Consider the following 15,476-nt stretch of genomic DNA (forward strand, 5'->3'; position numbering starts at 1 on the left):
TATATTTCATTCGGGTTGACCTAACTTCACTTCTTGAGTGGGGTCGCTATAAAAGATAAGTACCAAAGAAAAAACCAAAATCGAAGGAAAAAATAAATATAAAATTTCAAAATCATAAGGAATTTGTTTACACTGCTTGATCCTGTTTTATGTTTCTTACTACTGGATAGTATGAATATCAATATTTCTTTCTCTTTAAAAAAAGAACAAAAAACTTTTTTACGTTTACTATAAAGCTTAAAAAACTCATTCAGGAAACTGATCGTTCAGGAGTTTTCCCTTTACTTGATGTCAAACCGCTACACTGAATTATCCAGGGGTGAGGGAGACCCCGCCATTCCCCAAGATTTTCTGGCACCCACTTTCCTTGTTTTTCAGTCATTTTTAGAATAAATTTGTCGATTTGGTCACTTATTGGGTCCTTTGTCACATTGGGCCCCCTCCCAAGATTTTGCTCTTGATCTGCCCCTGAGTCACTATAGGCTACATTCTTTCGTTTATATCTTTTTCTTTTTTTCAGCTTTATGGTGACCTCCCTTTGCCACTAAGTGTTCCCCCGTCTTTTACCTCTTATCAGAATAATTGTCTTTCTGACACAAATAGTCATATTTAAATCTTTTTTACTGCTTTTATAAAGTCAAATTTCTAACTTGTAATGGTGAGTCATAACGGGTGGATTTTGATGCCTGAGTCAGCTCGGAGGTTGAAGGAGCTTGAAATTTTTTTTTGCCTCTTTTCATTATAGGGCTTCCATTGGGTTTATTTAATCTATTTAATTTATCTAATATATTTAATTATAATTCTTTTATTCTTTTTTTCTCTCTAAGTGACCATTTTCGCTGAGTAAGTGACTCGTATGTCTTCCCCACAACTTCGACAGGCTAGGGAGCATCTTCATTATGAATAAATCCTGTAATAGAAATACAATAGATACAATGTAAACCCCAATAAAATCCACCTGATGGTAAATATTAATAAGAACAAATAGCAGTAAAGGCTAATACAGATTCATCAGCATCGGCAATTTTCAGTTAATCAGATTCGATAAAGGCTGTCACTTCAAAAAAAGAGAGAAAAAATTTATAGGGCAAGTGGCAATTCTTCATAAATAGTGGATTCATCCCCAGTATGCGTATAATTTTTGTTATTATTATTTATTCGAAAACCATTAGAACCTGTACATGTTTTGACTTGACACCTATAAAACAAAATCCATTTCTCATTAGCTATATTTCTTTCTTAAATGCCAAAAAACATTTTATAACAATTTTTGGCGACAATAAAGAGAATATTTCTACTATGTCTGGTAAGTTCGCAAAACTGTAAAATAATTTCTGTGGACTTCATTATCTTTCATATCATTAAAATGAACTGAGACACCTGTTTTGAGCTGTACTGCAATCCAGGCATGCCTGTCTTTGTTACTTTTAGCACAGTGTAGAGACTCCTGCTCCGGTATAAAGGGAGACACAGAAAACCAAAGAACTTCAGTGCTAGTAGAGCTTCGACAGTCGCCCGAGTAAGCGAAGTGTCGGTCCCTTTGTGCTGTAGAACTTCATAAAGGTGAGATTAAGGACCGAGGTTATCAGTAGTGAAAAAATTTCATTCAAATAGCCTGGATTTACCATGGAAGCGTGGCAAAGAGCTTACCACAGTTGAGATTTGTTCAGTGCATTTATTTCAGGGATTGTGGTTGAGTGTCTTCGTGTTTCAATAGTGGATTTCATTCAATTTAGAGTAGAAAATACTAGCATAATTGTAGTATTATTTCATTAAGATTTACACCGAGTAGACAGAACCAGACCCATGAATTGAAAAGAAGGGGGAATGTCCAGCGTAGGTTTTCTTACCCCCATCCCCAAATCTTCCAAAACACCTTTTTTGGTATTTTCACTGAGAAATCTTTTGTTGATATTTTCATTAAAAATAAAGAAACCCATCAAAGACCCTCTTGATTTTGAAAAGTAGATTTTAGCTCCCCCCTCCTTCGAGAATAGTGAATTGAAACCCTTGACATATTCTATTCCTTATTATGTTTGTTCCGAAAAACCGGACAACACAAATTTATAACCGATTTTCAGTGTATTAAGATGTTAGGGGCTAAATTTGTGTTTATCTGGAATTTCAGACTAAAGGTAATAACCAGTAATTACTGATTACTAAAACTCTTTGAGTTCTGCAGCACACTCTCTGATAAGAGAAGATAACTAGAATTTTGGGGAACCCAGAATTTTGCTTTAGAAGATAACTATAAATTCTTATAAGGCTGAATTTACAAAAAAACGATAGTTCAACAGTTACACCTTTTTGCAGTATTTCCTATAATAGATAAAATTTTGTCAAGATGCTGTTTATTCCGTTAGAAAAGGGGCGGGGTTGTAATTTATTGGTTAGTATTGGCCTAAAATAAAACTGACTATCCTTAGAATTTACCGTTAGAAGTGTTCATCAATTACTCCATTTATTAAAACTTATAACTAATATTATCATTTAGTAATTACTAATTAAGCGGTAATTATTAGCAGCCATTGATTCATGATTAAAAGAGTGTTAATTGAGGAATTATTTTTTTTTTTGTTTTTATTTTCGGAGTGAGACTGGAGTGGGTTATAGGACTGGAGGAAGGAGCGGGTTGAAGGGTTTAGGGTAGATGGAGTTTTACTGGGATGGTGGTTACCCTGGGGGTGTTTGAGACAAAGTGATTGTGTTTTTTTCTTTTTTTTCTATTTTGTTATTATTTTAATTATTCTAGGATACTTCTAGGAATAATTATTTAGGTTTTTTTTATTATCATTGTTAATTTAGGATACATTTAGGAATTTTTTTTTTTGTAGTTAACCACTACGCGTTAGCAAAATTAATATTTTTCCCTATGGTAGTGATTTATACCTGTAATAGTTTATATTTTTGTTCATTATGCAAATAAGAGTCAAAGTAAAAAAAAGTCAATATTTTAAATAGCTTCATGGTTATTAAATAGTATAAAAAGGGATATGACACTTTTTTGGCTAACCTTGTTTTTGGCTTTTTTCTTCTTTTTTTTTACTTGGACTTAATTGAAACTACCTAAATTAAGGATTTCCTGAGCACTTTTTGGCAGTTAATCCTTTTAATTTCTCGTTCGAAATTCGAAACTCAATAAAATACGAATTTTTATGATATCGTAGGAATTTCAAGAATTTTTTAGAGCAGTCTTACATTTTCGTCAGTGTTGCCGCATAGGACCGCCAAGACAAATATTAAAAGCTAATTACTTTTGCTTGAAAAAACTTTTCATTCAAATAATTTAAACATTAACAGTATCATGACTCCTAAAGTTAGTCGTGGCTTCAAAAGAAAGTTATACCTTCAGAGGTGCTTCGGTGACGCATGTTTTTTGCTTAATTTTGTCTGATTTTTCAGGCGTGGTTTTTGACGAAACGTGTCCACACACAATATTGCTGTCTGCGTCTTTGAGCTCCTAAAATAATTGTTTGATTCAATTTACAGCTACACGGGTTGACACAACTGAGACTCTTTGGAGATAGGATATATATATAATTGGGCTCTATATTTACACATTAGGAGGGGTCGGGGGTTAATTATAGGGGGCCTGCATGCAAAATGAAACCTAACCTAAAAGTTTGAAATGTAAGGGGGCATGGTCAGAGCACCATGTCTTAGAACTTGGACGCCCTAATCCCTAAAAGCTTAAATATTGAATCTGACTATTTTGCAATTTTATTTAATATGCCTCGCGTCTTTGGAATCACGCACATAAAAATCAAAAATGTTTATTTAGGCAACATATATAATGTTTCATCCTCATTAAGTGTGCTTCCTCGATCGTAGGAAATTTATGACTACCTAAGTTGTGGTCAAATGCAGGTCCAGCTAGACCAGGGTTGTCACCTGGTGTAAAATAACTACTATATCTTAGTAATTTTCCGGTTGATTTAGTGTTGTTTTTTTTTTTAAATCTAGTAATTTATATACAAATCTAGTGTTTTTTGTTTTGGCAATATAAAAAAAATCACTAGAAATAGTTATAAATCACTAGTGGTGGCAACTCTGTGCTAGACTTTCCTGAATAAGACTTTCCTGAATAATGTGCTGGACTTTCCTGAATTCATGAGATATTAGCCTGGCACGTAGTCTAGCATGCAAGCGCAGCTAAACATATGCATGAAGGAATCATGTAAGAATACCAGTCGTGATGATATAGTCACGGTGGAAACTAGTAATAAATTCAATTGGGTGTGGATTATCTTATACATAAATGCCAAATAAACCCTATTTTTGAACCCAAAATATACCAAACTTTTGCCTATAAATGCCAAATCTACCTTAGTTTAACTTTACTTTTGAAAAGTATTTCATATTAAGCGAAAATTAATGCAGTTTTTACTTGAGATAGATCCACCACCTACCACCACCATTGAGATAGATCCATCACCATTTTTCCACCACCTAAGACAGGGATACGCTTTTCCGACTACAAAAATGTCTACTCAAAACATATCTTCCCATTTTTAAAATCATTTTGTTTGAATATCATGAATTTCAGTCGCGATAGTACAGTCACAGTGCAAACTAGGAATTACTTGAATGGGTATGAATTATCTGATACATAAATGCCAAATAAACTATATTTTTGCCAAATATTTTGCCTAAAATTGCGAAATAAATCTTACTTTAAATCTATTTTTGAAAAGTATTTCATATTATGCGTAAATTAATGCATTTTTTTTCCTTGGGATAGATCGTTTTTTCTACCATCAATGAGGCAGGTAATCTTTTCCAGATAGAAAAAAAAGCACTATACAAATATCTTCCCTTTTTAAAACTCATTTCCAAAAAAGTTTGTTATGTGTCGTTTATTTTCGTTACGACGACCTAAGCGAAAAATTATTCTTCCTTAGATTCTTAATTTTGGGGGTATCTTCAAATTAACTGAACTTTTGCATATTTGGAATCAGTGTATTATGGATATTTTTTCCAATATGATTCTGCTTTTAGAGTTTCGGCAACATTTTAACATGGTTACTCTTTATTTACATTTTGTTCCATAAAGTATTTTACGACAAATTGAAACATCTTGAGCTTTAAAGGGAATTTTTGCAAAATTTTAAGGTGAAAAGAGGGTGCAATGAATTTTTTAATTATGGTGTTGCATTCGTGGCTAAAAAATCATCTTTTTTAAATGTATTGGCTAAATTCTCTTTAAAATTGACTCCATTCAAAATAAATCGAAGTTTCAGAATCTATTATATCGAATTTTGAACACCCCTGGGGATGTTAGAAAATAATTTAATAGTTTAAAATAATTAACGATTCTTATTAAAAATGATTTAATAAGAATTTTTTCTTGTATTTTATTATTATTTTTGTTTATAAATTAAAAAATATATTTCATTTATATTATTTATTTAGTTTTATTCTGTTAATAAATTTATGTTCATGATTTTGTTTCATTTTTTATTTATTTGAATACCCCAATTTCTCCCCCCCTATTATATTAACACCCCTGATATTTAACCGAAATTTTCTTTATTTCATTTTTTTCCAGAATATAAAATGGCAAACAACTGGGATAACCGTGTCCGCTTCATTGTCAGATACATCTATGGTAAGTAAACAGTTTATGCTAGAAAAAAAGTTCTGACAATATTGTTTTGGGAGGGGAATATGAAAAAAAGACATGATTATTGATAGTTTTACACATAAATACAATAATTATAAAAATATTTGGTGTAAATATCTGTTTCTGGTACAAATAACTAAGTATCCATGTTCAACCTTGAGTTATAAATTCTATATTTTACATAAATATAAAACATAGTTGTAATATCAAATATGTAGTTTATATAAATTTTACATTATTAAATTCAAGTAAACAGTTTATGTTAAAAAAAAACTCTGATAATTTTTTTTTGTGGAGCACGTGTAGAAAAGACCTGATTATTGACAATTTTACACGCAAACAGTTATATAAATTTTAGGTAAAAATACCTGTGTCTGGTACAAACGCTGTTTCTGGACCTGAATTCTTATTTTTCTTAGGTGTTGTGAAGCCCCAAATTATTTTGTACAGCCTTAAATCCTTTACATTACCTCTGGGAAAAATAAAAGAAAAAAAGAGACACCATGGTTATGATAACAATGCTCAGATACAATTTACATCTTTACATAGTTTGGATAATCTCAAATTAAGGTTTTAGACCATAACCAATTGATTGGCTATCGAGGAATGTGTGTTTCCTGACATTTTTGACTTCTTTGGGCAATAACTCATGCATTGCGTAAAATAAACGCAGAAAATGACACGTTTCTGGACGTGCAGTATGTTTCGTTTCCTAAAAGAAGGGATTTGTGGAATTTCTGTTCAAACATATCCTCTCCCAAGATTCAGCAATGGCTGGTTTGATGCAATCAACCCTGGGGAAAACGGAACAAAAAGAGGCACAGACTACAGAAAGCATAGATTACGAAAAAAAGAGCACATCGAAACATATATTTAGTCATGCTCTATGCTTCGCGTAAAGCCTTATCTTTACTATGCCTTTATCAGGCGAAGCAGAACAGTAAAAACAACTTTTTTCATCGAAAGTGACTTAAAAAAAAATGCTTCAAATAAGCTTTATTTGCCTTTTGAGTCTATAAGATTGAAGCTGTCGGAAAAAAGCAAAACGATACGGTTACATCAAACAGTTCGTGGTAACGAACTGTAAGTAGAGAGTGACCCGGCTCAATAACAAGCGAAACTCTAAAAAACGCAATTTTGTCACAAATATATACGACAAAAGAATCAAATTCTGATGCTCATTTCAGATATATATATTTCATCAAGTTTAGTCTTACCCATCAAATGTTACAAGGCTGAGAATATTTGCCTTATTTTCGAAAATCGGGGGAAAAACCCCCTAAAATTCAAAGGATCCTAATGAAAATTACACCATCAGATTTAGCGCATCAGAGTACCCTACTGTACAAATTTGAAGCTCCCATCGGCAAAAAGGTGGAATTTTGTAGGTTTTTTTGCCAGAAGAAAATTCACGGATACGTGTTTCTATGTTATTGTTTTTTTCCAAGGGTGATGTATCAATCCAGTGATCCTAGAATATCGTGAGAGGGCTCATTTGAATGGACATTAAAAGTTCTAGTGCACTCTTTAAGTGACCAAAATTGGAGGATAGCTGGGCCCCCTCCCCCACTCATTTTCCCCCAAAATCACCGGGTTCAAATTTTGAGATAGCCATTTTGTTCAGCATAGTCAAAAATCTAATAATGTCTTTGAGGAGGACTTAATCCCCCACAGTCCCCGGGGAAGGGCTGCAAGTTATGAACTTTGCCCATTGTTTACACATAGTATTGGTTATTGGGAAGTACCAAGACGTTTTCAGGAGGAATTTTTTCTGGCTGGGGTAAGGAGGGGGTTACATGGGAGGATCTTTCCATGGAAGATGTTTTTAGGGGGGAAGGGAATTTCATTGAAGGGGGCGTCGTTTTTCCCAGAATTATTTAAAAAATGATCAGAAATTAAACAAGAAAACTAGTTTTTTCAACTGAAAGTAAAGAGCAATATTAAAACTTAAAACGAACAGAAATTATTACGTATATGATTTGGCTCACCCCCTGGTCAATACCTCGCTCTTTACGCTAATAATTTTTTAGTACTTTCAAAAGAGCTATCTATTCTCATTAAACGGCCTTTGTGATTCCGGGGTTATTTTCAGAGAATTAGAACAAAATTCGAACTTTAACGTAAAGAGCAAGGTATTGACTAGGGTGCGAGCCGCCTCATATACGTAATAATTTCTGTTCGTTTTAAGTTTTACTGCTCCTTACTTTCAGTTGAAAGAACATGTTTTTTATTCATTTAATCACCTGAAAAAGCAATGATGAAGACGTCGCTTAATGAATCTTGCGACTTCGTCACCAATCGGAGAACTATCGACATCAAACCTTAGCGGCCCTTTTTTTCAGCCAGTGTCTAGCGGTATTTAAAAAGTCGGAGAAGAAAATATTTTGATAGAAGCACAAATTAATACAATTTTTTTGGTAGGGTAAACGGATAAAGATAATTTCCTCTTCTCAAACCAGAAACAAATTCCTCAGTTGACTGCAGCATATCATTTTCAACCGACTTGACAGATTTTTCAGTCCTTTGTCTAAAGTTAAATCGGCTATATATTTGAATTCAAAGCAAGAAAATGGTTTTATTCTATTTATATATCACGTTTCAGTGACCACATAAATGGTCCTGCGATATAAATATCGTTTCCGCAAAATTGTGAGACCACACTTTTTTTTTTAGAATGTTAATGCCGCGAATAACAGTTGAGAGACAACAGAATTATTAGAACGGAAATAATTTGGAGTTAAATTCCGTAAAATTAAATTTATATTTGACCGCAAAGTTGTAAACAATCACACTAGGAACTTTAGCCGATGCATTGCCCTGTGAAATAAATTGGAGGCTTTCCCAAAAAAGAGGGGCTCAATATGCTTAGCAATTCAAAATTTTAGATTGTTTACGATAGGTATAAAAATGGTATTGCTAGACTGGAGAAAAAAATTGGTACTTGTCAGTACACACTCGAGAAGTGAACTTAGGTTAATCCTAATGAAATAGACCAAAATATGATGAAAACATAATATTTCATTAACAGAATTATGGGAACTACAAGAGTAGTAGTAAGAGTATAGTGAAAACTACTGGTAGAAAAAACCCAAATCTTAATTTGAACAAACCATGGTCTGACACTATCTTCTGTCACTATAGGTTGCAAGCTAAATGAGTATTATGGCTGTGTAACCAGTTCGTCTCCTAAGAAATCACAACAAACTTATAAGTGAACTTCTAGAGTGTGTACTGGCTAATGCGGAAGTACCCTGAATTTATACGAAGAGAAAAGATCCTCCCTCCCCTTTAATCAAGTTTTCTGTATGTCACTTTTCTGTATGTCCATGAAAATTTGGAATATCATTTTATAAATCCAAATATGAAAATTCTAATAAAAAAGGTTACTTTTACTCTAATAATTGATTAATTTTGATTATTTATGGTGACTACGCTGAAAGGAACGTAGTATTATCCAAAACCATATATTCTAACCTTGTAACAACCAAAACTGGCATTATTTAAAAATACAAGATAAGCTGCCCCAAGGAAAGTGCGATATTAAGAGGGGAACTATGTAATGATATTCAACATACATAAAAGCCCTCAAGGATCCATCTATAAAATGGGAAGTTTCTCATATTTCTTGCCATGTACATGAAATGATCCTGGATATATATATATATATATATATATATATATATATATATATATATATATATATATATATATATAAATATATATATATTCCCAAATCTATAATGTAAAAAGAAAAATTTCAAGGTTAGCTACCAAAAAAACAAAAGTTACATTAAAACCTAGCTTCTGATTTGCTTTTATGTGGATAAACTTTCTTTTTTTTTTTTTTTTTTTTTTTTTTTTTTTTTTTTTTTTGATAGCTCCTTGTGGAACTTCTTTCAAGTAGTATGTTACTACTGTTTTATAGCTATGGTTTAGTTTTAATTGTCAATTATAGCATTGTAAGTCTAGTTTTATTTTTATCTATTTGCTTTTCTAACGACGGCTCTTAGATATAGAGCCGAAATATTCGTCTAATAAAACGTCACTGTTTTAGTATAATTCCTGTTGTTTTTACCTTTTATCATTTGTAAAATCTAGAAAATCGCAGTTTTTTTTTGTAATAATCCTAAGGCAAGTCCTGTGAACAAGAAACATCCAGGTAATTAAATATCATAGAACATGAACCTTAAACTACAAATCTGTTGTTAATTATATCATTCAATTATGCCATTAATTTAAAAAAAATATTTGTTTTACGGACTGTGGATTATCTACGATTAATCGTCATATCTCAGTGTTCAGTTCTTCCCACGAGTTTTACTCTTGTTGCGACCCATCCACATGTTGTTATGTTCTCGAAAGTCTTATGGTATACATTATATATATACACTATATATACTGTTGTGCCTCTCATATTAAATTAAAACTTATTTTGCAGATGTTGACAACAATGGCTTTTTGGACAAGAATGATTTTGAATCCATGGCTTTCCGTTCTACAGTATTAGAAGGAAAGGGAACACTCGAAGCGACAAGACAAAAAACCAACACGAAGCTCTACATGGATCTTTGGGACAAAATTGCAGAGCTCTGTGACTTTGATAGGGTATGCCCTAAGCTTTATTGACAATATTTTTACTAGAATATTTACTAACATTGATATTTCGCTTATGACCGGGTGACACCACAGCCACACTTTGTGGATAACATCAAATTAGTTACGACAACAGCGCCAATAATGCATCTCTTGTGTAATATTGGGAGTTGAGCAAGGTCCAGCTTTCAGCCGTAATAAATATAATAGACCAATCAGGGTGAAGGTTTAAGGCGTGACTTTTAAACATGAAAAAATGGATCCCTGATTTTGAATCATTGTGTGATGAAATCCCCTGTATAATTTTGGGAGTTGAGCAAGGTTCAGCTTTCAGCCGCAATAAGTATAATAGACCAATCAGGGTGAGGGTTTAAGGCGTGGTTTCTTAAACTAGAAAAAATGGATCCCTGATTTTGAATAATTGTGTGATGAAATCCCCAGTATAATTTTGGGAGTTGAGCAAGGTTCAGCTTTCAGCCGTAATAAATATAATAGATAATAAATATAATAGACCAATCAGGGTGAAGGTTTAAGGCGTGGTTTTTTAAACAAGAAAAAATGGATCCCTGATTTTGAATCATTGTATGGTGAAATCCCATGTATAATTTTTGAGTTGAGCAAGGTTCAGCTTTCAGCCGCAATAAATATAATAGACCAATCAGGGTGAAGGTTTAAGGCGTGGCTTTTTAAATTAGAAAAAAAAATGGATCCTTTATAATTTTGAATCACTGTGTGATGAAATCCCCAGTATAATTTTGGGAATTGAGCAAGGTTCAACATCCAAGCGTAAGGACGAATATTTAAGGTGGGAAACTTTAAATTAGAAAAAAAATGAAAGCCTGGAATGAAATGATTCTATTTGTATAAGGCTAAAATACAAAAATATTGAATTAAGCAAAAATAATTGGGAAGAAGTTTTGGTTCTTAAAGGCTTTTCATGCTAATTTCTTGTCATTCAAGCCTCTTCCTTCTCGTCAGAAAGCGCTTGATTGAAAAATCACAACCAACTTTGTAAAAAGTGGTTTTACAAATAGTAAGAATTATGCTAAAGAATAAAAAAAACATCTTAAACCGTTTCTCTAAACATTTTCTATCACAAAAACCGATAATAATAAAAAAATAATAATTTTATTCGGTACAAAGGTGAAAATCAAATTTCTTAGCGACTTCCACTTAAAATCAGAGAATTTAACACTTTATGAAATCTGTTTGAAAACACAATCTAAAGAAAGTTAGGACTAGCAACAATACAATCATATACACAAGGAAAGATCCTCTGTCCTTTTTAGTCACAATAAATGTATGATTCTTTCATTTTTCCAAAAATTGTGGACATTTTGTTTTTCTTGTTACTTTATTTGCAGCCCCTCCCTGAAATAAATTCCTGAATTACTGAATGCTCCCCCTGTGATTTAATAATATAGACAATGGTCTCCCTTCCAACTAGGTATGGAGAAATACAATCCATATTCCGTCTTCTGGGCCAAGAACGGTTTTTAATAAATTGAGGCATTTGCTACGGCGCTAGGTCGGCGCTTTTCGTATCTGAATTCTCAGTGGTGCTGGCTCATTCTGTGCCGTTTTGAAAACTGGCAAATAAAATAGATGAAAAACTAGCATCTCTCACATATAAGATCGAACAATCATTGATACCTTGTACAAGAAAATGGTTTAAAATAGTGTACTTTTGTCCTGGGGGGGATGAGAGCGGCAGTAAAGCAGGGAATCTGTGCACCCCTTTTCATCTTACTTTAAATACATATTTAGTTTCTGTTTTCCTATGGCAACAGTTTTAACAAGCAATGATGTTAGTGGCACACTGAGTGCAGAGAGTCACTATTATCTAATCTTCATTGCTTTACTGATTTTCCTGTGTTTCAAAATAAGCATCTACATTTGTTGTTCATTTGAAGCTAAAAGTATAATTTACACAGGGGATACATAACAATATATATATATATATATATATATATATATATATATATATATATATATATAACCGCGTTCATTGGGTATTTTTTCAAGCCACCAGCCAATGGTATCTGGTATCAATACCCAGGTACTGAAGAACCGAATTTTAGTTTTACCGCATCAAAAGCCAGGTTTTTTCAAGTTATAGAGAGAAAGATTGGTTTATTAATAAGAATAAAAAAAAAGCAATTGGCCCGAAGCAAAGCTTGTTTGGGCTTACAACCCCAGTTCACATACAAATAAAAACAATACGAAAAAGGAGAGGAAAATTAAAAAAGAAAAGAAACGAAAAGGGAAAAGAAAAGAAAAAGAGAAAAATAAACGTTCTATTACCATACATTTCGATGGATAAGGGATTAGACTTCAAAAAAGACAAAAGAAAAAGAAACTAGAACCACTTGACCAGTATCGCTTATGTTATAAGGGAAAGCGGTTATAAGTTATAAGGAAAAAGTAAAAAGTAAGTAAAAAGTAAAAGTAAAAAGTACGTAAAAAGTAAAAAGTTATAAGGGAAAGTAGTAAAAATCGAAAAAAGCGAGGCAGAAGCTTATGCTTCTGCTTCACTTTTCTCAGTTGGATGCTTCTCTCCTCTTATTCTCCATTTCAATTTGGTTCCCCACAAAACAACTTGAGAGGAAGTATTAATGCATTAAATAAATCTTTTAGAAACATATCGATTTAGGTGGAACTTGAACTCTATTTTCATTTAATCTTTTCACTTAGCATCTTGGAGATGGAAACAATTTAGAAATCCAATTATATAAACTGCGTGAATCGAATAATGATAACATTATGCAAATGAGGAAAATAATCACAAACGTTTGTTCTTTAGCAATATGCAGTACGTTGACAAGCATTTCCTTTCAGGGGAGTCTGAAGCTAAGCTTAGAGGGAGGAGGTGCTAACTAAAAAATTTTCAAATGGCTATCATAAACACGGATTCGCACATTTACATGGGATTGTCATAATATATTTTTGATATTTCATTTCAACATTGTGACAACCGCCATTTTTCAAGGGTATGATGCAAAGCTTGGAGAGCAGGTTGGGACTACCTGGGCTAGAGAGCAGGGCTATCTGGCTGTCACCGGTGACAGGAAACCCTAAATGAATACTCTTAGACACTTTTGGAAACAGGACACTTTTAACTCTTTGAAAAAATATCGAAGTACCAAGAACATTTTGGTACAAAATATGATAAAATATTAAAGTATCAATAGCATATGGTACTATTAAAGGACCATAAAGAGCCGTCAAAAAAAAATTCATTGTTTTTCGAGAAAATTAACTGGATTTAGCCTACAAATTTTATCTTTGTTCACCTCAATATTATGAAGTTTTTAGGGCAGCACCACAATTCTCTCTTTGTTGCCACGTTGAAACATTGAAAATAAACTAGTAAAACTGGTTAATTAATTTTGAAAACGTATTTTGTCCATGAAAAGCTAATAAATTAATCTGTTGATCGCTAAAAACTTAACATGTATTAATAATTAATAGTTTAATCAATAATTAATATTGATAATTAAAAAATAACTAATCTGTTGATCGCCAAATGCTTAAACTATTTATTTTCATGTGCTTTAATTTATTTTGTAGAAATTTTTACCCAAGTTTATTTTTTTGTTAATTTAGCTCCCGCCATTATCAAAAACTGCATAATTGTATATTAAGCACTTTTTTTTTATTAAAAATTGAATTTTCCGATCTTTCCTATTTTTTAAAATACGTATTTTTCTGTGAGTTTCCACTTAATCAATTCAAAAAATTAGATTTTATTTTTAATGTCCATTGTAATTTAAAAAGAGATGATCTTTTAAAAGAAAACTTTAGGAGCACGTCGAATTTACACAGAATTTCTTTGATTCCCAATCTAGGGAATAAAACGATTATAGAAATGCCATTATAGAACGGAAATAAAATGCGAGAATCGACTTATGACAAAATTTTGGAAAGAAGAAAGAAAATGAATGAAATCATACATCTTAACTATTTGGTAGTAATCAACGGTAGTAACGGTAGTAATCATATTTTTTAGAAATGCTACAGAATCAACAGAAAGAATTAAATCATATAGAGCTTATTAACAGTGACCTGTCCAAAATTCGGCTGTGGAGCAGGGTTGCCACCACGGTCAGTTCCTAAAGTGCTATAATTGCCCAAATTTGCGTGTTACACGGCAATTTTCGGTGCCACAATAAAAACCAATTATTATTATAGCACTAAATAGCACTAAATCTTTCTACGGGTGGCAACACTGTGCACGTGGTACACATAATAAAATTGTACTATAGTAATACTTTCATACTACTGGTGGCAATCCTCCTGTGGAGGGAATCTACAAGTGTGGTAAAACTGCATAAACAGAAAGTATTCCGTTCGTGATTTGGACTGCCCCCTTTTCAACCCTTTACTCGTTGCTGGTACTTCTGGTGCTCCTTAGTTGCAAGTTTTCTGGTGCTTTGAGAACGGTTTTTATCTCAATTCAACGGCCTCTTGTGTTTCAGCAGTTGTTCTTTAAGAATTAGGACATTCAGTCCAATTTTAGCGTAAAAACCAAGAGGCTGGGGAGTAAAAGACTGAGGGCCGAGGCAATCGTTCCACTACACTCTTCAGGTGATTTGAAAAGAAAATTCATTTCAATTCAACGGCCTCTATGTTTCAGCAGTTGTTCTTAAAAAATTCGGACATAGTAGTAGTAGTAGTAGCGTAAAGAGGAAGAAGCTGAGGAGTGGGCAGTCCCTCACACACGGAATAGTTTCTTTTCGTTTAAATTTTAAATACTACTACTACTACTAATACTACTACTACTACTAATAATAATAATAATAACTCACTGCAGCACCAAGCCACCTGAGGCCAACACAGCTACGCACGCTCCTCCTCCAACCTAATCTATTCAAGGCCTCCCTCTTTACACCCTCCCAGGAAGTTCCCATTTCCTTTAAATCTTTATTTATGACATCCTCCCAACCCAGACAAGGAGGACCTGCTTTCCGTGTAGCCCCAGACAGTTGGCCAAAAAGGACAATCTTCGGCAATCTGTCATCCTTCATCCGCAGAACGTGGCCTAGCCATCTCAACCTTTCTCTCATTATAGCCCTAGAAAGCGGGATTGAACCACATTTTTCAATTTTTAAATTTCAAATACTGCCCCTTAATTAAACATATTAGCCCTTTATCTTGTGTACTCTACGCGACTTTTTAGGAACAAATGCGCCGCCGTGCTGAACTACTTTCTCTATAACTGGGAAGCTACGCATTCAACCTTTGGTACTTTTAAATCCAA

At 33.1% G+C, this 15,476-nt stretch overlaps 1 protein-coding gene across 2 annotated transcripts in view; it reads left to right on the forward strand.

Moving 5' to 3' along the window:
- Positions 1 to 1,424: 1,424 nt before the first annotated feature.
- Positions 1,425 to 15,476, forward strand: part of LOC136042210 (sarcoplasmic calcium-binding protein 1-like) — a 28,141-nt gene continuing 14,089 nt past the window's right edge. The window contains exons 1-3 of one of the 2 annotated variants that reach the window (XM_065727145.1): positions 1,425 to 1,563; positions 5,549 to 5,608; positions 10,062 to 10,228. In XM_065727145.1, the coding sequence (XP_065583217.1) occupies positions 5,557 to 5,608; positions 10,062 to 10,228 (219 nt within the window). In that variant the 5' untranslated portion in view covers positions 1,425 to 1,563; positions 5,549 to 5,556. Of the gene's footprint in view, positions 1,564 to 1,611; positions 1,655 to 5,548; positions 5,609 to 10,061; positions 10,229 to 15,476 lie in introns of those variants that run through there. The other variant, XM_065727144.1, reaches the window with a different exon arrangement.

The sequence above is a fragment of the Artemia franciscana genome, unplaced genomic scaffold (assembly GCF_032884065.1).
Source record: "Artemia franciscana unplaced genomic scaffold, ASM3288406v1 PGA_scaffold_75, whole genome shotgun sequence".
Classification (NCBI taxonomy): Eukaryota; Metazoa; Arthropoda; class Branchiopoda; order Anostraca; family Artemiidae; genus Artemia; species Artemia franciscana.